We start from the raw sequence: 23,594 nt of genomic DNA on the forward strand, positions 1-23,594 counted from the left end.
GAGCATAAAGACGTGGCGACGAGAGACTGGCCTTTAATCGTACGTGCCATTTCAGCGATAATGCGAGACTGAGGATAAATTGCAAACGTTGCGATATTGCATTCATCGCGACGCATGTTAATAATCTCATCGCCGTTTTCTTTCGTTCTTCGCAAGTTGCGAAGAAAAGAATTAATTCGCGAGATAGAGATAATTCTTTAAATTATATTACATATATTCTAATATCCTGTGGTATCGCTGTTACGGTTCCGCAACCTGCAACATCTGCAATTGTAACACGCTTTCTTAGGAAGACAGCATATAAGTTACGACTGTGGCGGGCAAATCATGGTCGCGAATGCTGTAATTTATATGTTACAACTGCCAAAGTTACGAAGCAAGACTTTATGACCGCGCAGTTCGCGGGGACGCTGGTAAACGTCACTTGCACCGATCTGTTTCAACCTTGTAATCATCGACCGCGCGATCAAAAAAGAATGCAACCGGTCAAGAGGAGAAACGCGTCGAGTCGTCAATATGAGCCGTAAATTAATCCAGGAGACAACGGGGCGCAACAATCTCGACAGGATATCTTGCGGGAAAGCGTGTTTCCTTGAAAAGATCGCGTCGTTAATTCCGTTCCCATCGACGTTGCACTTCGCGAATAATCTATGTCTCTCTCCCCGAGCGTATCTTGAATTAATGCATGTAGAAGGCTACGCACGTATAAGCTATCTCATCTCTTCTCTCCCTCGCAATGTCAACCGCACATTTATTAGAAGCGAAGGGCAGTCTCTGCCGGGGATCGCGGCAGGGAAGCGACTCGACATTTTTAACAGTTTCCTCGATCCGCAAAAAACTCCGGACCTCCTTTTTCGCATTCCCGTGTAATAACAGGCTCTCGGCTCTCGCCGGGGATCGACCGGACTCAGCTCGTCCTGAGACAGAAAACCGGCACAGCCGCCGGCGATTGTCGTAGGTAAGTGAGTTTGACGTACATCGGCATCGCGTACACTATACCATGTGCGTTCTCTACTACGGTATTCTGAGGTCCTCTCTATCCATATTCTCCTTGCACTCTCACTTCGCACGCAAAATCTATATCTGGTCATCTGTTCATTTTTGATCGCGTCTGGCGACCAGCTGCCAGTCTCGGAGAGATTCTCGATTATTATTAAAAGATTAAGATATCCGAGAAGGAGAAAGAGAGAGAGAGAGAGAGAGAGAGAGAGAGAGAGCTGCCATTGTCGAAGTCGACGTAAGATCTTGATTAATCGGGTGAAACGTGACTGTCTCGGAAAACATCGCCGATCTAGGGATCGTGCACGATCGTTAGTACGTGAGGCTAATTTGCGCCGAACTCGCGAATGACAAATGGTATTCACGATTTACCGTGACGCTTACTCTTCAATATAATGTCAAGACTATAAAACATAAAACTGAGATGCCTTCGAATTTTACAATCCATTTCGCAGATAAATATACGCATCACGTGACGAATAATATTGTCGATCAGTAATCAAGCGCAGTTATTTGTATGCATTTTTCATGTACTGCAAATTGAAATATATTTTAATAAGTAACTTCACACACAGAAATTATTTGGAAAAAATATCGACGCCAATAATCACAAGATTTATTTACTATCGTGACATCGCGTCTATTTGCTTACTTTGCAGACTGGAATTTCGAGAAAGAAAACAGGGAAAAAGAAAATAATCTAACAAAAATAAGTCTAGATAGGCAACTTTCCAAAATCTTGACCGACGAGTCCGTCTTAGAAATGCAAAGAAACGTGATAATATGACATAGATTAATGATCTGTAGCTTTCTTTACGATAACTGAAAGTAACAAAAATAACGCATATATGGTCAAGATTATTCTATCGAATATCTATATATTCAATTATCGTGCACAAAAAATTTTCGGCAGTACCATCAAAAACCAAGAACATTGGTTCTACATCTCTTTTCTTTTGATGTATTGATATTGTTATCGCGATGTAACAAGTTATGCCGAAAAATGTGTAATAAAAAAATAACATTAAAGGAGTCTAAATTTTGCAACGAAAATTCGATGACCGTTCAATTCATTAATTATCAACGATAAAAGCCATAGTACAATATTTAAGCAACTTTTAAAGATCGGGATTTATGTTCTTAAAACACCACTAAAACAACCAGTCGCTTTGCATTTTATCAACGCAGTGCCGAGCGCAAGCTCAGCGATTATCAATGCACTTCCGCGACATGAAAACTGAGACAACGCATCGCCATAGAAAGTGCATTTACACTTCGCTCTCGTTCCTGCGAGCGAAGTGTATAACAGATTGCGAAAACGAGGACAATGGTAGGCTCTTCATAGATATTTTCTTATCGTAATAGTCAAAGACCCTGCGGCGTGCGTTGCGGGGAAAGTTCGTGTTTCGAATCGACCACTAATAAGTACTCACGCCTCACTCTGCGGGAAAAGGATAATTTTTTAACGCCTATCTTCATGAGACTAGAGGATTTGCGAGATATGCTCAAGTAATATTTAAATTAAGCAAGTAAAAATTTTCTATACTATGAAATAAACATTTGTCACTCGTTATACAAACCGCTCTAATTTTTATCAGTACAATTCTAAAGTAAATAACATCAATATCATAGCATATATCTGACACTTGAAGTCAAACAAAAATTTGTATTATATTATAAATATTTAAATTAATATATAATATATAATATTTTTTAATAGTATTGATATTACTCATTACGCTTCTGATATTACATACTACTACTTATATCCTTATCACATTTGTCGTCAAGATACCATGATTTAAAATTTTATTTTAAAAACCTGTTTTAGCGAGATTTACACTATCCTTCGTTTCGCTAGGCGTACTGCAACTTGCTTTATTATAGAGCCGTAAAAATAACCGCTCGTAATTCACGCAAAATAGTTTAGATTGCGTGGTGTTGTAAAAATAAACTCGACAAGTCCGCGTAATCTTGCGAAATATCGCTTTAAAGAAATCAATGTATTTTAAACATTTGTCTGAGAGAAAACTTTTACTCTTCGACAGGCTAGAAAGACTTGACACATAAAAGAAACTCTGTACCAGAAATAGAAATCACAGAAAATGTTGTTATATAAAAGAATATACATATATGCTCTTAAAATAAAAAAATACGGCAGAGAGAAAGTATCCCTTTTTTATATCCACTTTTATGTGAGAAATTGTATCTTGCGTTAATTATATCTCTACATAAATATAGAGATAATTTTGACATGCCTATATTCGGATCGTTAAAATATAACGATTACAGTATTTTTTTAGGTCAAGTCTTCGAGTTACAATAGCTATAGTCATAAACGTAGTGATCAAATCTTCCGCGAAACATACACCACGTACGTATTACCTATACGTTTACATACGATTCTCGCATCGCTGATGTCATTCGCTATTCCGGTGATAGATGATGCTTCCGATATATACATGCGATTTGCGCGATTTGCGTCAGTTATTCCAGTTGACCCTGGATCGTTTCGCGAGTGATTGCGTATCGATATATATATATATCGGATGTATACACATGCATTAAAAGTCTGCATTTTTGCGCACCGTAGCACGCGTGAATAAACGATCGTAAAATAACGGAGCACCTAAACGAACTCGTTTGTTTTTAATAGCGTTCCTTTTATTGGTCAATATCATTCGATAAATTCGACGTTTCGCTAGCTTTCAGTAGGCGACTCGTAATTCTGACGATATTAACTTTTCGTGTACGATTGTTTGACGATATCGATGAGATCGAGAGATCTACGGTTTGCTTTACGGCTTTAGTTCGAAGCTTTATTAGGCATGAAATATGCTATAGTCTTTTGGATTTACTCACACATGTACGGCGTGACTGTTGATTGTTATATTTTATTATCGTTCACAGTTACGCTCTCCTTTGGTCGTAAAACAAATTCGCGTTAGAATATCTTGCTCTCTTATCAGACGTATTAAGCGGGATCGATAGCATTCAGATAAGAACTTGGTCATCGAGCGATTATCCTCCTTGTCTCTCTCATAAATCATCGTGGTTCTTATGACAATTTTTATCTCGAGATATCCGCTGTATCTTCTACTCTAAACAAATATCGCGCCCCGAAGCTCTAAGCGCACATGTCACCTATTTATAGCTTCACTGGTGTCGGTCACTGTACATGCATGCACTGCTGTCTTATTCATGCGCGCCTAATGAGAAAAGGATCAGCTGCGAGGCTGCTATCTGCGGTTTGCTATGTCCACATCGGCGTCTTCCTACAGGTGCGGGAGTAGTCGCGGTAACATCGGCAAATGTCAGCGACCCCGACGGCGATCGCATCGTCAACGGACGATCGACGTTTTCCTCTTGATCGCGTGTGGTCGCTCGACTCGGCTCTGCTAAGGAAGTACAGGAAGTATACGGCGCGGCCTGGTTGTTCATGTACAGTCGTTCATCATCAGATCGGTTGTTTTTACGGATCGTTTGGCCGTTCGGTTTGCGGTAGGAACCGCGAATACGGCTGTGGCACGGAGGCTTTACGAGCGTAGGAGCCTATATTATGCGCACATCATAACATCGCGCGCGGTCGTGTCGACGGGCAGAAGCACGCACGAGCGAGCGTATACGCATCTTCCGCTCTGTCACTGCGCCCGTTGCTGATGTTATGTTCAGAGACCACCCGCCGTAATAATAAAGTCACTGCAGATTTGTCTCACATGTGGCTGACAGCCGACATTACGCGTGTGTCCGTTCTGCGATAGAAATTCCATTCGTGAAGTCATGATCAAACATGATACGTTAATTCGATTTATGTTAGAGATTTTCTAGACATAAAAATGGGAATAAGATAGAAAAAAAATTGTTGTTATTTTGATTCCCTTGTTATAAAAATCGGAATTAAATTACGTTTCTTATTTATTTTACAATATTTTTATCGTAAAATTATTTTTAATTGTTTGTTTTTTATGCATTCCATTACACAGTTCAATTATTAATATTGTTATTATTTTCTGGCATTAATTTATTAAATCCGTTTTATTTTTGAAATAAAATAACGTTTAGTTCTTGGTGTGTCTCCTTATGTATTAATCTTGAATTATCCATGTGGAGAAAAGATAAAAAACAATATTATTATTTCCGATTTTTACTGAAACATATCATTGCGCAATCTCGATGTTAATTCGAGATAAATTCTCTAATCCGATTAAAGCAGAAAAGAAGCTGGAATGTGCATATTGCCAGAAGACGGCGACCAGGCCATCTGTTAGCATTCATGACAGCGAACTGGCCGACCTACCGGGTTGTCGAGCGCTCTTAATTGATCGGAGAGAGTTTCAATTTAAAACGAAATATTGTTGATAAAATATTCTTGATGTGGAAAAGTCACGCAACAAGAATTACGCGTGTTGTTTATTTAATTGCAAGCAGACATAATATTGCATTATTTTCTAGATTGCAATAATACAATCTAATTATTGTAGACGTAAAAAAACATATGATCAAAATTCAATAGTTTTTAATAAAACTATCGCTTTAACGTTCTAATATATCGATTGATTAATAATATCGAAACATTTATACAAATTGAGCTTCATTGTTTTCATTTTTTAGTAACTTTATCTTATAATTAATTTGTACAAAATTTCAGTCATTTTTATTTTTTAGATTTTATAATAAATTTTATAATAAATACATTCTACAAGTTGTCTAAAATATTGTCTGTCAGTATAGTAAGAGTTGTTTGAAAATGTTCGTATCATTGTGGAACTCATACACGTTCGTATAAGCTCAACAACTCATTCGTATAAGCTGTCACATTTTTATTACATCAAATTTACACCGTAATTAAGAATAATTAACTTTAAATAAGATTTAATTAAGATTTTATGTGTGTTTAATTAAAGCTTTTTTTACGGCAATTAATTAAAAAAACAGTTTTGTAGCCATGCGTACTAGATGAAACAAGTCTTACTGCAAAAATTGCTCGCAAACTACCAAACAATTTGTGTTAATCATTTTGTATGGCAGATTGTCGTCGGGAAGATACCGTTCCTCGAGACGGTCCCGTGACTTCGTGTCCGGTGTTGTCCGGTCTCGAGTGGCTGGCTATTGTTTTCCTGACCGTTTCGTTTGTCGTTTGCTGTCACGTTGTCGTTGCACTTGTACTTCCTTGGTGCGGCTGTTTCCTCGATAGAGAGTAATAAGTCGCAAACAGAACGACATGCTCGCCAAAGTCAAACGTAATAATATTTGTCTGAACAAATAAAAAGACGGTGGAGTTTGAATATAAGATATATATATATATATATATATATATATATATATATATATATATATATTACCTTTTTTTGTATGTTACTCGCGAATTGATTTAATGTAACGAAATAACATTGCAATATTATATTTCAACGTAATGATTCGGTTTTAATTAAAATTAGTAAAACTTTTTTTAATTTAAAATTTATAGATTGAACAAGATTATTGAGTAAATAAAGTAATGAAAATATAAAGTAATTAGAAATTCTACATTAATATGTATATATTCAAGTAAGCACAATTTATGTTTATCTGCATTTATACATAGTTATTCATTTCTGAAATATATGTAAAAAAAATATTTGTTTTGATTAAAAGTTATGGATTCCATTTTGAGATACACGAAAATAAATGTTGCCTATAAATGTTTCATTATTTTAATGGAAATATTTAATATTTATTATTTGCAATTAAAAAATTGTCTGAAAACTACATAATATAGTATGATATATAATAATGTGTTTGTATGTGATTATTTTATTCTCAGTACATTTTTTAATACGAAATTACTTGTGCGTAGACTTATAAATCATATGTCATTCAAATATTTGGAGATTTCATGAAAAGCTTTCACTTCGAATTTTAATTATCTTATTAATAATTATAGATACTAGTGGTATTACCACTATTTCTGCTAAACGTGCTTAGAATTAGCCATGATTGCATATGATTGACCTAATTCTTTTAAGCTAGCTACCAAACAAGTCTCTCCGTGTACAAAGAGAAATATAAATAAATCGTAAAATGTTTCGTTTTTAATGCACTTGTGCTTCTCTTACCTTTAATAAAAAACAAGTGACGTTACCATTTCTTATTATTTTATTATTTTATTGTTTAATAAAAATTAAGTTTTTGATTTTAAATCGTAACATGACAAACATTGATAATGCTAATTTCTCTCTTTTTCCTTAAAATCCGTTCTAATTTTACTATTATTTAATAATAATAAATTTCAACTATTCTATGACAAGACTGTGCAACAGACATTCCACAAAAATCAAGTTTTATCACTTTTATGTTTGTAACTAATAGAGTGAAATATTTTAATGCTTAGCAATTATGCTGATAAACGTATGAAGTTTTTACTATTTTGTTCTCTTATTCTTCTCCATATTCAAGAAATGATGCTTTAAATAAACATATACTTTTGCGGCCCCACCTAGGGAAATATCTCGATTGCAGATAAAAGCAATCGATAAAATATATCTCATACGATGTCTCATCAATCTTGGATTTTTTTCACAAGACGATTTTAATTCTTGAAATCAAATTTTTAGTTTATCTTAAATCAGATAAAAGACATATTTAATTAAAGCTAAAGAAAGTCACTCGAAAGTCAAGCTAACAAGATACGTGATATTTTCTTGGCCAGTGACAATTTCACTCGCGGTATCATTCGGAGATGTAGAAGTATGGAAGTGGGTGTCGACGGATAAGACAAGAATAACTGATGTAAACGATATGCATCAACGTCATCCTCATCATCGAGCGTCGTTCATTACGTAACAAAGTATAAAAAATTTGCGCAATTAATAAAAATATTTCAAAAGATACATTGCTTAGATGTCGGAATAAATATGAAATTACTGCCAAAGTTTGTTATTAATTATCGCGGGGCATTATTTTATGACGCCGCACCTTATAATCGTTGGCGTTGTTGAGAACATGATCAAGCACCAAAGAACAGGCCCACACGCCCGTGGTGGCACACGGTAACCTTTTTTCTGACATTTCTGCCTCATAGGTTGGTTTATTCGAAAGGTTAAACCGTCGCGCTCTTGAATATCTAGCGCAGCGAGAAAAAAAGAAAGAGAGAGAAACGTCTGCAACGGTTCTGATACTCTTTTGCCGGGTAATCTCTCCTTCCTGTCGAAGGTCGGACGCAAGTCAAATGTACGTTCGTCGAACCGTATCGTGAGTTCAAAACATCTTCGCCAAAGTGCGTATCGGGTAGTTGGTCGATCGCTCGTGCGTTGCATGAGACCAGGTAGCCATCCAATCAGAGCGAGAAGGAAACAAAAGAAAGGTGAAAAGAGTTATCGCCCCGTCAGATCGTGCCTACATCCTGTATCCCAACTAGAAAACTTAACTGGCAAAAATTCTCTTTAGCCTGATTGCAATTATTATCGATCGATTGTTGGATCATCGTTCCTTCATATATCTTTCTCGCGTTTTAAAATACTATTCTCTCGCTCTCCTCTCGATAAGTTCTCGCGTGCTCCGTGGCCCGAAAAATCATGGATCGATGAATAAAGAGGTGCCGGGTCACAGAGCCGCGCTTCGCTATTATCATCGCTTCTCCGTTGGCTCGCCGAACGTCTTGTTCCGCTTTTCATATACAATTACTCACGTCGCGCGAAATCGTCCTTGCCCGACTTCTCGCCTTTCGAGAACGTCGCACTCGTCGGAATTTAATAACGTATCCTCGCATACACCGATCGCGTCCAACAAGCATGACTCCTACATTACATATTATACACATTCTCGCGAGAGCGTATATGGTTCGCGACCTTACCTTCCATATGAGAGTAGTACAATTCTCTCTTTCACGAGATGCCGATCGCTCGACGCCATCAGCATACTCATTCTGCATAAAATGATGTGTATATTGTAGGCTTTTCATAAATCCATCCATTTTATAAAGAAAAAAAAATCTAGTCTTTTTACAAAGCGCCGAAATTTTATAAGAAGAGTTTAGTTTTTTTTTTTATATAAAAAATCTAAAGAGTTTTAAAGAACCTCCGACAGATATATAATTCGACAATAAATTTTTTACGTTTAGTATGCTTCGGGAGATTCGAGGGATTTCCTCGTAATGTGTTTGCGTGTTATTTAAAAGCCGCGTTATTCAAGAAAAGTCACATGTAAATAGCTCGTAAATCAATCTTAGTAGTTAGTACCGTTAGATTTGCAATGACAATTTTATGATAATATATGTGATTCGGTTGAACAAACGATCGAAAAAATAATTAACGACGTCGGATAATCCGAAATCGTCGTACTATCAGTGGTTGATGCTGCGATCCTTAGAGATTTACGAGTTTGCGACACCGATGGAGCGCTATCAAAAACAGCGTCTACTTTCGTTCAGTATCTCGTTATCTTTCTTGCTTTGATGATTTCCATATTGAGGACAGACCATTTTACAACCTTATTTTATAGGCACGTAGATGTAGCTATTAAGTTTTCTAATGACATAATTCACGTTACAATTGGCGTTTACGGTTATAAATGTTCTATATCAGGATTTATATGCTTTGAATAACACACAGAGCGCGAACAATTTAGCGAATGCTGTTTATAAACTGGTTGAAGTACAATTTGGATGATAAAAAATATTTTTTTTTTTTGCTTTAACTGTACACATACAGCTGTATATACATGTTTGTATCGAGCTTACGGATAACATACTCCGATGTATCGTTCCGTCAATTATATTTTTTGTTCTCGTTCGAAAGAAACGGTAATTACGAAAAATTATATGGAACCTATCTATGTCAAGGAAGCAAGATTAACCAACAAGTTAGGAATTATGTTGGCGGTACGAACAATTTTAAATTGTGCTTGATTGTCGTAGATTGATACGCGTAAGAGATGCGCTCCAAGGATTTTCGAAATCAGTTCCTCATCGTTTCGGACATCCGGACGATATATTGGCGAGTCGTACCGTCCACGCAAAAAATAAATTGTATTTACAGATTACCTTTAATTCTCAATTGATCGAACGCGGGATAAGCACGAGGGACATTGCAGGCGCATCGGCTAATGACGATGTTGTGTACTCGGCAATGGAGACGGCTATTTACCAATTATTTATCAATTATGTTGCGATTATGAAACCGTATGTGCCTCGTATCTTAAATGACCCGATGCCATTTCAGCAACAAATGCTTTAATCTGCTCAAGACCTTTAATGATTGATAATCGCAGAATGAGTAGGATGAAAAGAATCGTGCGCGGATACGTGTCTCCAAATACTAACAAGTTTTGATGGCAAAAAAGTAACGATAATAATATCATTAGATGATCGTCATTCTTGAAAAATTAAAATAATGACATATACATATTATTTATCGATTATGATTAATAATTGTTATTAATATTAATTATATGTAACGGTTCACCGTTATGCAATATTATAGTAGTATTTAATCATAATGGATAAATAATAAAGATGGTCAATATGAAATGTCGAATAAATGTAAAACAAATATTATGCAATCAAACTCACCCTTGATGAGGAGCAGGTCTTGGTGGAGGCGGCAAGGATTTTCTACCGGGCGTATTCTGTCGTGGTGCTAAAGGCGGTGGCGGAGAATTAGAAGAACCCATGGTGTATCTTTCCGTCGGGCATTGAGGCTGAGATTTCTGCTTAGATATATCAATGTATTTCGGCGGTAATGCGCAGTAATTATGAGTATTTCTTTGCGTCGTGTCGCTAGAACGCTGGTGGTTAGGAACGTATTTCGGCGGTTCGTGATATTTCTGCGGATTTGATTCCGAAGGGAACAGCTTCGAGCTGGCCTCGTATCCTGTTTTTACCGAATTGCCAATGGAAAAGCTATGATTTCCGCTCTTCAGGTACTTGGACGGATTCTTCTCCGTCGTTGACAGATAATTCGGTCTCGATGATGGATTCGCGGTAACATTTTTATCCGCATTCTTAGGCACCTGAGGTTGCGGTCTCTGACCTGAAGAAGATTCTAATCTCTGATCAGCATCATTTCTCAATAAACCAGACGCGTCGACGCGCGTTCCATCGACTCGCATCGATTCTTGCCGAATGATTCTCGGCTCTACTGGAACTTGTGGTGCGGGTCTCTGATTTCCAGAATCGCTGTATCTTTGCGATATGAGATCAGGCAATTGCGCCGCAGGTCTAGCTGAGAAAGGCCTTTCTTCGGATATTCTTCTCGTGGGCGCTATCCTTCCGTTTACCATGAGCTTCTGAGTAGAAGGATATCTCAAACTGGAACGTCCTGTAGCTACCATTCTGTGCGTAGCAAAGCCAGCCGACACTCCGTTCTCCAGCACCATTTCCGAATCCACGTGTTTTAGTCCTATGGAAGATCTAACGAATTGATGTTGTTCCTGCTCTTGCACACCTGTTTTCGTCGAATTCGACGCGGATTTGCCGTTGGACTTATCATGATCTCTCTTGCCATTATGTTTCGATCTTTTCATGGAATGTCTTTCCGACTTGTGTCGCTCGCATGATCTTTCACGATTGATTTTTGCTGTTTCTTCCGTCTGGTGATGAGTGCTGTTGTTAGATTTACGTTGACCCTCCGTGAAAGAATCGCCGCTGAGCTCAGGCGGTGGAGGCGGCAATGGATCGTCGCAATCGTGGACCTCGCTCTCCGTGATCGTCGGTGGCGATGGCGGCGGCAAATCGGGACTAGGCATGCGATCGTTATATGCGTTCCTCAAGTGTGCCTTTTTAGGCGGTCTCTCGGGCACCCAGTCGTCTATCGATATAGCCGGTCCGACTATCACAGGACCTAATAAATCTGTAGAGAGACTGCTGCAACTGTTGCTGTGCTGATGTTTAGGAGTCGGTAAATCACCGTTTCCTTGATTCTGACTTCTGTTGACATTTTCCCTCCATGTACCACTGGCGTAATCTGACGCGGAACTGGCTCTTCGGGACGAAGATAGTTTCGGTCGAGGAGGAGGCTGCGGCGGAGGACTCTGAGGACTCTGTCGACTCTGAGGACTCTGAGGAGCTGGCGCAGGACCTTGAGTTAATTGAGGTTCCGATCGCCAAGATGCTTGATGTCTCTCGTAGAAGGACCAAAGTGCTTTCTTTTGGATCGCTTTTAAAGTAGGATCGGATACTCTGTGACGTTTTTCTGGATCTAGGTAAGTGTAACGCATTTGCTGTTGCTGCTGTTTTTCCAATTCATTGATACGCTCAGCTACGGAAAGTTGCGGTTGTGACGGTGAACTCAAAGTCATTCTGAAAAACAGAAAAATGTTGCAAATATAATTATAATTATAATTTGTGATTATATTATATAAAAAAGAATAATATAACTAAAAAATACGTTTTTTAATTATTACATATACCTTGAAGATTGCGTGGATTCTTGCGGCTGCGTCGTGCTGACAGGATAAAGTTTCCGTTGATTGCGTTCGCGATCCAAGTACAGCACGCTTTCCGAATGATGCCGCTGTGGAGTTTGCACTCTCGCGCTATGAGCGATTAACTGCTTGCTACATTGAATTCCATTAGTTTGACTCACGTCGGACATCGATCCGTGTATAACGTTCCAATTTTCGGAGCCCTGCGGGCTCGCATTTCCAACTTGTTGGCGCGTGGGACTTTGTGGCATCGAAGTATATTTGTCGCTCTCGAGTCTGCTTGAATTGTCCCACTGATTCGTTTGAGACCTTTCATTCGAATCGTCGTCGATGTTAGATTCCTGCCACTTGCCCTCTCGAACTGATGATGTCTGACAGATAACGTTGATCGATGCGGACGTTGTCGTGCAATGACCAATCATAGCTGGCAAGCTAGGTCTACTTTGGCCCTGTTTGTTTCGATCATTCATCGAAGTTTGCCATTTATCGAGACTATATCTACCTTTCGTACCCATTCCGGACGTGCTAACATCGCTCATAGAACCCTGCCATCTATCGTGATTGTTCGGCTTTTGAGTTAAAATTCCCCCGTTTACGCTGCTAACATCCGACATGGATCCGTGATGCCATCGATCCGATGCCCCTTGTCGAGGAGGCATACCGCTCGACACGCTAACGTCCGACATCGAGCCATGCCATTTTAAAGTCTCGCTGCTAGAAGCGCTACCACTGGACGTAGTCACTACGCTATCTCTTCCTTCTCGGGAGGTGTCTTCCCAGGACGCCGCAGGCCTTTGTGCTACTGCCTCGCTGTCTCTTCTCAATCTGATAAGGAGAGCAATCTCTTATTACAAAGATATCACGTGATGTTTGATGTTAATGAGACGGTGTATAAAGACAATCTCACCTGTCGAGGAACGGCGTGTTTGTCGTAGAATCCACGCTGGATACATAACTGTGATATCCTTCGGATTGTGCGTAGCTGGCTTGTTGAGAATGCTGTACTCTCGTATATTCCTCGAGACCTGCTTGCGTTAAAGTCGTTTCGCGATAAAGATCCACCTAATGGAGAATGAAAATAATTAAATATTTGCAGTCTCTCTAAGCATTTGTTACGTTCCTCGAGATATTTATTCGATTTTATTCTTACCTGGGACACCTGAGGATCTTGATAGCTTCTTACATAAGCTTCCAGCTCAGCATGATTCAAAGTCTGAGGCTGCTGTTCCCGTTCCGGCGGTGATGGAACCACATATTCCGCATCTCCCAAAGCTTTACCTTCGCGATCTACGCGCGGCCACAATCTCGACACTGCTTCTTCCTCGACATTGCTTCTGTTGCGTGACTCGTAAGTCTCAGCTGGGATCTTCTCGCAACGCTCCATTACCGTCTTCAACTGCAACATTCAATTTTTGCAGTGTAATAGAAAATCATAAATGTACTTAGAAAGTTGTAGCTTAAAATAGCATTTGCTAAAGTATCTTTCATTTCGTTGTTTACTTTCACAATACATAAATAAAGTTAAAAAAATAAAATTAAGTTAAAAGTAAAGTTAAAAAGTAGGACGCAATATCGGATAAAAAAAACATTTTATATAAATGTTTGCGCGTGTTAAAAAAATATATAAAAAAATATAAATGTATGAAATGTATGAAAATTATTCATACATTAAAAGGCCATATATTTGCCTGCTATATAAATAAAGATTAGCTTGCAGCCAAAGTATTCTATGACTCACGACGTCATTCACTCTCGCATAAAACAAGAAAAAAAAAATCTTGATCTTAAAATACACATTGGCACAAAGAGAGCTAAATGCGTGTGTTCTAAAATAGGAATTGCGCCAGATTAATAAAATTTTACGATCGATGAAAAAAAAAGAGAACGAAAAGTAATTTTAGCTTGTCTGTTTTTTTCTTTTCTTTTGGCCCACTCTCTTTTTCTCTCTTGACACCAAGTTACTGGTAAGTTACTGGAATTCATGGCGCGTGATGCGGGTCGGACCAACAAAATACCACGGCCTACTTTTGAAAAAGCCGGTAGCACGACGATTATGTCACCGAGAGAAAGGAGGGTGCGGGTTTGGCAGATTAATTGCCTACGCTATTTTAGGGCGCAGCGCAATACGTACGTTAAGGTCTTGCCCCGCGATGATCTCGATTCTTAACACGGCACGTTCGGCCCGGATCAGTTCCTTTAATTGTTAAACACGTGGACGGTGCCGATGTAAAACTATGCAATTCGTTCGAAAGCATAAGAAAAGTACTCCGATAAGCTCTATTGCCTCGTGACTTGTTTATGCTACCGAGATACTTTGGCGTCGTGTAAACGAGATTCGATTTTGCAACCGGTAAGACAATCAAGAACCGCCTGACACAGCAGATTTTGTTTATGGTAGGAAGTAAGTCTGCAGAGGAATCGAGCTGATGCAAATCGCGTGAGTGGCAGAAGAAGTTAAAAATATTTTGCGAGTGTAACTTGATCGCCAAGAAAGGTCTATAATAAGAATATCTTATTTACCATTTAATCATTCTACCATATTATTACGCTACTCGTTCCTGTTAATCACAATTATTCTTGCAAAACTTATTTTCTTTATATATTGCAATCTTATAATAATATTTAATAGTAAAATATACAAAAAGGTAATAGAAATTGTATATGTGTACGAATGTAAAATTGCAAAATATATTGTATGTGTGCGTGATATCTTTTATGTATCCAATTAATAATAAATCACCACATTAAACCATGCGTGAATGCGCAGTTTACGTTTAAGTTGTACAAACGATGCAACGTAACGATCGTTTTACGAAAAACAAAGAGGGTTTTATAAGTTACCTGCTGCGTGAAAGCGGGGTTGGGTCTCTTCGTGTGCGGTCTAGTGTACTGAGCTGGCTTTTCCTTCGGATAGTTGGTGTGGTCGGTCCAGGACTTGGAGCGATGAGAGCCGCTGTGTCCCGAGCTGTGGATATCCTCGTCGGGATGTCGCTCAGGTGCGCTCGGCCACGACGGATATTTCTCATGTCCCGGGCCGTAACACACACCCTTGAGACTGGAGGCATCCCTAACTGGCGGCGTCGGCGGTGGCGAGGCTTCGTCTCTCTCATTAAGGGGCAACGTGAAGCTATCGAATCCAAGGCTCTCGCTGTATCTAATGAAACAAACAGTTATGTGGAAACGTTACATTAGAATGACACGTAAACGTTGCATTGCAATGGCAAGAGAGCCGAAGCAGAAATAGCGCGCGTGACGCAACATTCCATACGTGGAAACAATTACGCATGGACGTCAAATGGTCTGTTTATTAGCGCCCCACCCAATGAATCACTCGTAATATGCGACACTCTCGACCGCGATACTTTTACGTGCAATGTCATTGAACGACTTTATTACCAGGATGTGTGCGCGGACTGCATAATTTATGGTACAGTCAACGTAATTCGTGCGGTAATCGAGGTATTCCTTCGATGTTGCGTCTCGCCGTCTTATTATCTCGACTATACCGTTTACGCTAGAAAAACTGAGACATTTCCTTCCTTTGAAAAAACTGAGACATATCCTTCCGGTTAAATACATCGATGCATTTGTAACGGTCGACAATAGCATGTGACGTAGTTGTTTATATACAGATATATAATTTTATTAGATACTACAGAGTACGCAATCTGAATTTCAAAAATTCCTTTCACAATTGACGGATTTTTTTCATTTGCGATAATTGAAGAAAACAAACGAGAAGAAGACCAGGCATAGAACTCGCGTTATTTAAGTAGACGTCGAAAAAATACCGCGCATGTAATCGCGATGACGTACCCGCTGTCGTTCTTGTAGCCCGAAGTATTCTTCTTGTGACCGTCGTTGTAACCGGCAACCGTGGCAGCCTTCTTGCCCCCCTCATGGTCGTTCCCCTCCATGCTGGACCTCCGTCCGTCGTTTCTGCGACGATAGTATTCGTTAAGAGCCACCGGTCGAGGTGGACTCTGCTTAAGGCCATAGCCTTCCTGAGAATACGATGCGGCAGTCTTGAAATTGGCAGTCTCGCTACCGTGGCCGTGGCTCGCGTAAGACTTGTAAGATCCCGGGGGACAGGAAGGTGGGCTTGGGGCCTCATCCTGGACGCGATATCCTGACGGCGACGGTTGCAGCTCCGTCATCTTGTAACCGACGTCCCCGCCATCCGGGATACACCTAAGTGGGCAGAAAATTAAAATCGTTGAGCTTCGACGTTTCTATAAGATAAAATCTAGTGATTAGATAGTTAGGTAAAATAGATGAAACGATTATACGCGCAAGTATAACAGAATCGATCGCAGCGTTTTAACATATTTATGAGATGCGTTGGGCATGTATGTAAATTAAACGTGACATGAACACTTTATCAATCGAATGATTTAATCTTCTTTATATCAAGCCGCGCTATGTGCATCAATTTTGCTTTTATAAATGCAAAATTTATTCCGGTATAGCAATAGTAAATTTAAGAACATTTTAATATTATAAGCATATACAAATCACCTTTATGTTTATTTACATAATGCAAATATATTATTAGTGTATGGTAGATAAATCTTTCTGCATCTAAATCTCATAGAAGCAATCGATTGTAATCTTGAATTTCTTGACATCGCGTAATACATGATTTGTATTGTGGATATTTATTAGCAATCTAAAAAATGCCGCATTATAATCTCACTTTGTTCGCGGAACGAATTACATTATCTGGTGTTAGATGCGAGCTTGTAAGTCTAGATGCTAGGTGTGTCGGTTACAAGATAAAATCCGAGGTAAACGTCTTAAGGCTGCTTACTTAACCTTTGGACGAGTTTAGAGACACGTATATATGCAGCATAACTTTCAAACGACAGAGAAATAATGAGTCGTGTTAATAGAGGTGCACTCAGCGTGATTGATGAAACTGATAAATAGAACTGCTATTTCCGAGTCAGGGGTCTCCAGAGCGCGTGAATGATGGCAGCTTTTAACAGAGGAACACGAATGCTAAAAAGTCAAATAAACGATCTCCAGTGCGGAAGATATCGCCATGTGTGAATGTTCGCTTAACTTTTCGCCGAGCAGGTTTTTATCAGCTCTGCGATTAATTTAAAGCATCCTGGATTACTCATAAATTACGACGAGCACACTTTACTTCATTTAAATTTTAAAATAAATATAATATATATTTCTTCCCGAGATGACTGCGGCTATATCTTGCCAAAACAACAAATCTAATAGCGTGTTTTTAAATTAAGGAATACGGGTGGTCGGTATTAATTATCAAAAAATACGGAATTCTCTTACGCGAAACGCACAAGAAGAAACTGCTAATGCCATTTGACAATGCAAAATCATAAGATCGCGAGGATAAATTTTCGAATCGATTATATGTTGAAGAGTCTTTGTCATGCCGTCTCATATTTAAAGAATATGTTTGTTGTGCCATTTTTCCATAATATATTCTATGCGTCACGAAAAAAAGGAAAAAACGCGAGCGGTCAGAATGATCTCACGCGAAACCGAGAGCGTCGTTTCGCGAACAGTAAAATTTTGCAATCTTACGTGCGGTGAAATGTCTTGGAATTGACTGCCCTCAAGGCACCAGGCATTGTCGATTTTTGCCTACGCGACCTACGTACCTCCGACTTTGCCCGGTGATGACTCCTAATTGCAAGATAGTCTGCACGCAACGCGTATTCGAGGCACGCATCTCGTACGATACGAACGCCCGCACGTCGATATGTGGGCGAATGTAAAATATTTGAATGATTTTGTAATAAGCGAAAGTATACACCATACACATACACAAACGAATAATCGTCACTCATTTACGTATCTGGCGAGTAGTGTCTAATAAACGGCCATTTCAGGAAATGTCGAAATTACAATTACTCTAAATACAATGTAACGGATTTATGAACTGTAGCGCACTGATCGCACCTACAATCAGGCACAATAAATTGTATCCATAATGCTTGTAATTTTATAACTCGTACTTAACATGCTCAAAATAGCCAGCAAAGCGCAATAGTTCGCTTTGTAATATGTAACAATTTGGTTAGAGAAATCGGTTTCTTAACTAATCAATTGAGCATGAAGCTATCAATCGGCAGATATTGGAAATTCACGATGTTAGCTTACGTTAAATTAAATTTGTTACGATAAGCATGTCAACACCTTAGTTTTACATAATAAGAAATGAACGCGAGACAGAGACGCATAAGCAGACTTGCATATCGACTCGAAAGGGCAATATTCAGATAATGACACATAACAAATTCCATTATTTTTGAATCGATGAATTTGCGAATATTTTTCTCTTCCATTCGAATTGTAGGCTAGTATGCCATGCTCGTCATATTGGATTTCATTGCAAATGAGTCGTAATAGATAGAGAAAGAGAGAACTTCCGCGCAATATGATTCAATCACTGCTTCGGAACAAGGAAATACTGTTCTAATAACCATATACTCATGTCCCTCCTTTTTTACGTCTCGCACGAGTTATCGATTGCTGCTGATGTTGCGACTCACAATCAGATATTATTCTTTTCGTGCACGCAACACCGGCGTAGCATATAATTTCGAACTCGACATCGACTCGCCAACGGGAATACGCCGTGCAGATGATTATTACCATAAATTGCAACAATGTGGCAAAGGAACGACTCGGCGATTTTGATGATTCCGTAAATGTCTGTGGATTAAGGAAAAAAAAAAACAGATAAAAATGGCGTTGCAAATTGCAAAAGTGTCATTACGAGCCAAAAATACGCATCCTCGATCTACGTATGCGAACTGTCTCGATTCACGAAGCGCAGCATGAATAGCTAGAAACATCGTGTACAACATGTGCCCATTCACTGATGCACTTTACGCGTCATACACGCCTGTTTTCCGCGATCGTGCGGCGCATTCGCACACGCGTTCGCCGAGTAGTTTATAGAAACGAACAGACCGAAGGAGGAAAAAACGAGATGGCGTAGAATGCATGCCAATGCGCCGCGCTCTCACGTTATGCGCATAAAAGTTAGATAGAAGCGGGTGCTACTTTCGCGCGTATTATAAAGTCCCGCGTGCCCCTCAATCACGCCTCTTAATTGCTGATCGTCCGTGAACATCACCGCGGTGTCGAGTTTCTCCGTGGAAATTAGCTAGAATTTGTTTATTTTCCGCGCGAGCACGCCATAAAGACGGAAAAAAGAGAAGATTTTCACTCAAATAATTCCCTTAATTTTTCGCCGCAAGATATGTGCGAGACAAAAGTTTCATAAACGACAGCCTTATTAGCGAGGAGAACGTAAAATGTTCTTTTTAAGATTAGCAATGATCTTCGCTTGCTTAACACAGTGCAACTTAAGGGAAAGATTATTGTATAATCGTCTATCATGTTTTTGCGTAATAAATGCATTACACTTTGCGATCTAAACAGTCTACTGATGAAATAATTCTGAATTTTGCGGGCTAATAAGAGCCAGACGCAAGTTGCAAGTGCATTAATTTCAGAAAAAATTAATTTTTCTGAAAATGTTTAACTGTGTAAAAATTTTTCTTCGCCACAAATTGAGATTTATTTATATTTGATAATTTATATTTGGAATCAAGAAAGATTTTTGTGCTCTTATCCTGCATTTATCTTATTAATAAAATTTAAAATTTAAAATCAGAGTCTCTTTAAAGATACAAGACATAAGCTCGAAGAAAATCACTTTTTATTCTACACGTGTCTGGTTTTCACAGCATGAACGATCGTGCTCTATCATCCGGTTACCACATTGCTAGAAAAGTAGATGCGCACATAATATATACGAAATATATTTAACTCGTAATACATGTACTTTTATGCCCAGCAAAACTCAATGACTATGCTAACTCATAAAGAGTGTTATTTGTTGTTTCCGGACTGTCGAGTACACGCGTACAAGAAAGTATGTTGCATTACGCTTGGCAATGTTCCGCTTTGCTAACGTTCGCTGTTTACCTCGGTGAGACTTGGTGAGAAGAATAACGAGTCGCGGGGAGTGGCCGAAATCGAAGGAAAAAGTTTCTTCTGGCCTTCATCTAAGAATAGAAAGAGAAGGTACACGGATATTTCACGAAGAGGATTCGCAGTGGGGAGAGAGAACATTGCGTCACGTAATTAATGCACGTCGAGTTCATTGACTGGTTACTCGAATACACGTAATTCCGGGGAACGATCGCACATCGCGAGGAAGAAGATGGTTCGTAAAGATCGAGTCGGATCTCCTTTAACGTGATTCAACGATGTAAATGTGCAGCGTGGCCATGCAACCGTACGTGGCGACCACGCAACTTCTCATCGTGAGTCATTAATTAATGAGAAATAAGAAAACAATAACATCGTTTCTTATTTAACGCATATCTCAATGTATTTATTTTATTATTCTCGAAACTGAGAATTCCAAGACTGTTGCATCAATTGAAAATATTTTAATTAATTGCTAATTAAAAATTATGTAAATATGATAATTTTATTATTATACATTATTACTATATCATTAGGATGTAAAGTGTAATTTATTCTAAATTTTATGGCATTATTCGATCCAAAGGGCAAAGAGAATTTTCAATAAGAAACACAAGGCGACTCGGAGAATACAAATAACAGAAGCTGCAGCCGACAGCCGCACAAGAAACAATGAAGGTCAACCCGCGTAGGTCGCGTTCTTGATGTCTGGGGCGCGTCGGGGGAATGAAAAAGGAATCGACGAAGAATGCAGAAGGTCTAAGCTGACCGTTCCGTAGAATGCAAGAGAGACATACGATGTTGTGCGTGGCTTATCGCCCCCGTCTGTTTCTCGACGCCGCACGGAGCGGTAAATTCAATGCGGCCTGTGCGCACGCGAGCGAGGCTGGCGAATGGAAGGTGGAAGGCCGGAGGATATATAAAGAAAGGTAGATGAAGGGGTGAGGGGGAAGGGGGAGAAAAGAACGGGCAGAGCACTACATGGAAGGTGTAAACCAGGACGGAATGACAGAAGCGACTCGAGCCGGGCATCTCCCTCGTGGGCCGCTCATGGAAATCCGGACCCGATTCTTTTTCCACCGGGGAACAGAATTATGATCCGGCTCTTTTATACGGAGTGGGGGAGAGGGCGCGGACGCACGCGTTGGCGGTGGGCCTCGTGTCTCTCGTGCGTACATACGCGTGGGCCCTCCTCCCTTTCTCCACGTCTGCAACGGTAGCCGTCACTGTGCCGGCTGAAATCGTGTTGAAAATACAGGCTGTATGCGAAGAGCATCTCTCTCGTCGGTATCCTCTCGCGAGAGCGGCTTTAGAAGTGGTGCACACGCCCATTGGCGTAGGACGCAAAGGAAATCATTTGTCATCTCGCGATGCCTTTTTTTTTTTGGCTCGACTTGATGTAGATCTTCTATTTTCATGTCCCTTACCCGTTTCATGATAGATACTGTAATACTTTATGCCGCTTAATTATCGGTCTACAGTCATAATTTATTTTTGCCTGAAAGTATGTCGGATACACTTTGAGATCCCTTGAGAAGCGCCTGATTTGCGAGCGCTAGTAAATGAAAGGAAGTACGAAATTGATCGTTACGTCGCCGTCTCGTTTAGCGCCGTCATGTAAATCGTTATTCGTACAACATTCGCGCGTGTCGTATATCTTCTATTCGATACCACAGTACTCGAGTATAGCGCAGCATCGCGTGTCTTGTATCAGGCTACTCGCGCCAATGAATACACAGACGATGTCCTGGCTTGTGTTCTCCAACGAGTGGACGGGATAGTAGGTAGTTGGCCAGCTGAGATTACAACGAAAGAATTCTCGTTACTAATTCACAATCTATATGGCAATAGAGAGGATAGATCCAGCTGTGCGAGATGTAGCTTATCTGAGAAGCGCCACGAGACTCTTCAATAGTTTGAGTATTTATATTAAAATTTTTGTACAAGTATAATATCTTGTCGATATTGCTGCCGATACAGATATCTATGCTCATTCAAATGTACATGAAAAATGACGTAATATTCTTCTCTTTATATATCTTGATATTAGTAACATATTGATTGATATATTACAATTTCTTGAGATGATATATTCCGTTCGATATCTTGACTGATATATAGATATTTATTGCAAACTTATTGCTCAATGTCATTATGAATATGCATATTTACAGAGATTGCAGAGATATCGGATGCTCCTGATAATATTCGATGTAATCGCGCAATGATCAATTACGCTTCTCGTTACAATCATTCCATTAATCTAACGCAATTAATTTAATGCAATATTGCTACAGGGTATACTGTCAGTTAAGAATCGTTAAGAAAACTAACATAATAATCGAAGAAACATCATTCGTTTGAGAAGAAGAACCAACCAACGGTTAGTTTGACCAATGCGTTTTTGAGATATCCGTGCCAATCAATTTTTCTATCCGTCACGTCGCGGCAGCACGTCATTTTATGATAATGAGGCGAATCCAATTCCCTTTTTCGCTGCAATCTTCTCGGCAGTCGATTTGAATTAGCATAACCAAATGCGTTAGTCTATCCGACTAGGAGTCAACGATAGTCGATTTACATGCAACATTTGATGGGCCGATGAAGAAAATCGCTTTCGTCCATTTTGTGCGACGCGATTCAGACAAGAGATAGAAATATTCCAAATAGAAGGCAGCTATATCTCGCGATCGCATTGGAAAAACTTATGGAAAACTCGGAAAATTTCACGTTGTGACGATAATAATACCGACATTGAGTGAGAGCGTGCCGTGGGATTCTCTCTTTACAACTTTCTCAGTATCTTTCTTTACGTATTTCGAGACCACTTTACTACTTGCTGGTAACTTTTTGAAATTGCGAGATTGCGAGTATATAAATGCGTACCAAGTATTTTGTTTATATATAAAAAAATATTCCAAATTTTGATATAAATCCTCATATAAAATAATAGAAATTTTGTGATTACTAATGATTCTTAATGATTCTGAATAATTGCAAAATGGATCAACATTCTTCTATCGAAATCTACATGAGGCAATCACTAAAAATACTTCCTCTCCACCCACGTGCTCAAGGTCTCGAGAGGGGGAAGGAGCAAAGAGTAGAAAGGCGAAACACGAGAAAAAAACAAATTGATGAAATACGACGGATCTCATGCACTCTCGTATCCAAGCGAAGAGACCCGTAATTTGCGTCACTTTGACCCACGA

At 39.3% G+C, this 23,594-nt stretch overlaps 1 protein-coding gene across 2 annotated transcripts in view; it reads right to left on the reverse strand.

Moving 5' to 3' along the window:
• Window positions 1–23,594, reverse strand: part of LOC126849569 (protein Shroom-like) — a 151,192-nt gene that overhangs the window by 29,467 nt on the left and 98,131 nt on the right. For both annotated transcript variants that reach the window (XM_050591517.1, XM_050591518.1), the window contains 6 exons: window positions 16,216–16,590; window positions 15,241–15,553; window positions 13,550–13,795; window positions 13,307–13,461; window positions 12,385–13,224; window positions 10,547–12,274 (listed from right to left, as the gene is read on the reverse strand). In XM_050591517.1, the coding sequence (XP_050447474.1) occupies window positions 10,547–12,274; window positions 12,385–13,224; window positions 13,307–13,461; window positions 13,550–13,795; window positions 15,241–15,553; window positions 16,216–16,590 (3,657 nt within the window). The remainder of the gene's footprint in view (window positions 1–10,546; window positions 12,275–12,384; window positions 13,225–13,306; window positions 13,462–13,549; window positions 13,796–15,240; window positions 15,554–16,215; window positions 16,591–23,594) is intronic.

This window comes from Cataglyphis hispanica, chromosome 5 (genome assembly GCF_021464435.1).
Source record: "Cataglyphis hispanica isolate Lineage 1 chromosome 5, ULB_Chis1_1.0, whole genome shotgun sequence".
Classification (NCBI taxonomy): domain Eukaryota; kingdom Metazoa; phylum Arthropoda; class Insecta; order Hymenoptera; family Formicidae; genus Cataglyphis; species Cataglyphis hispanica.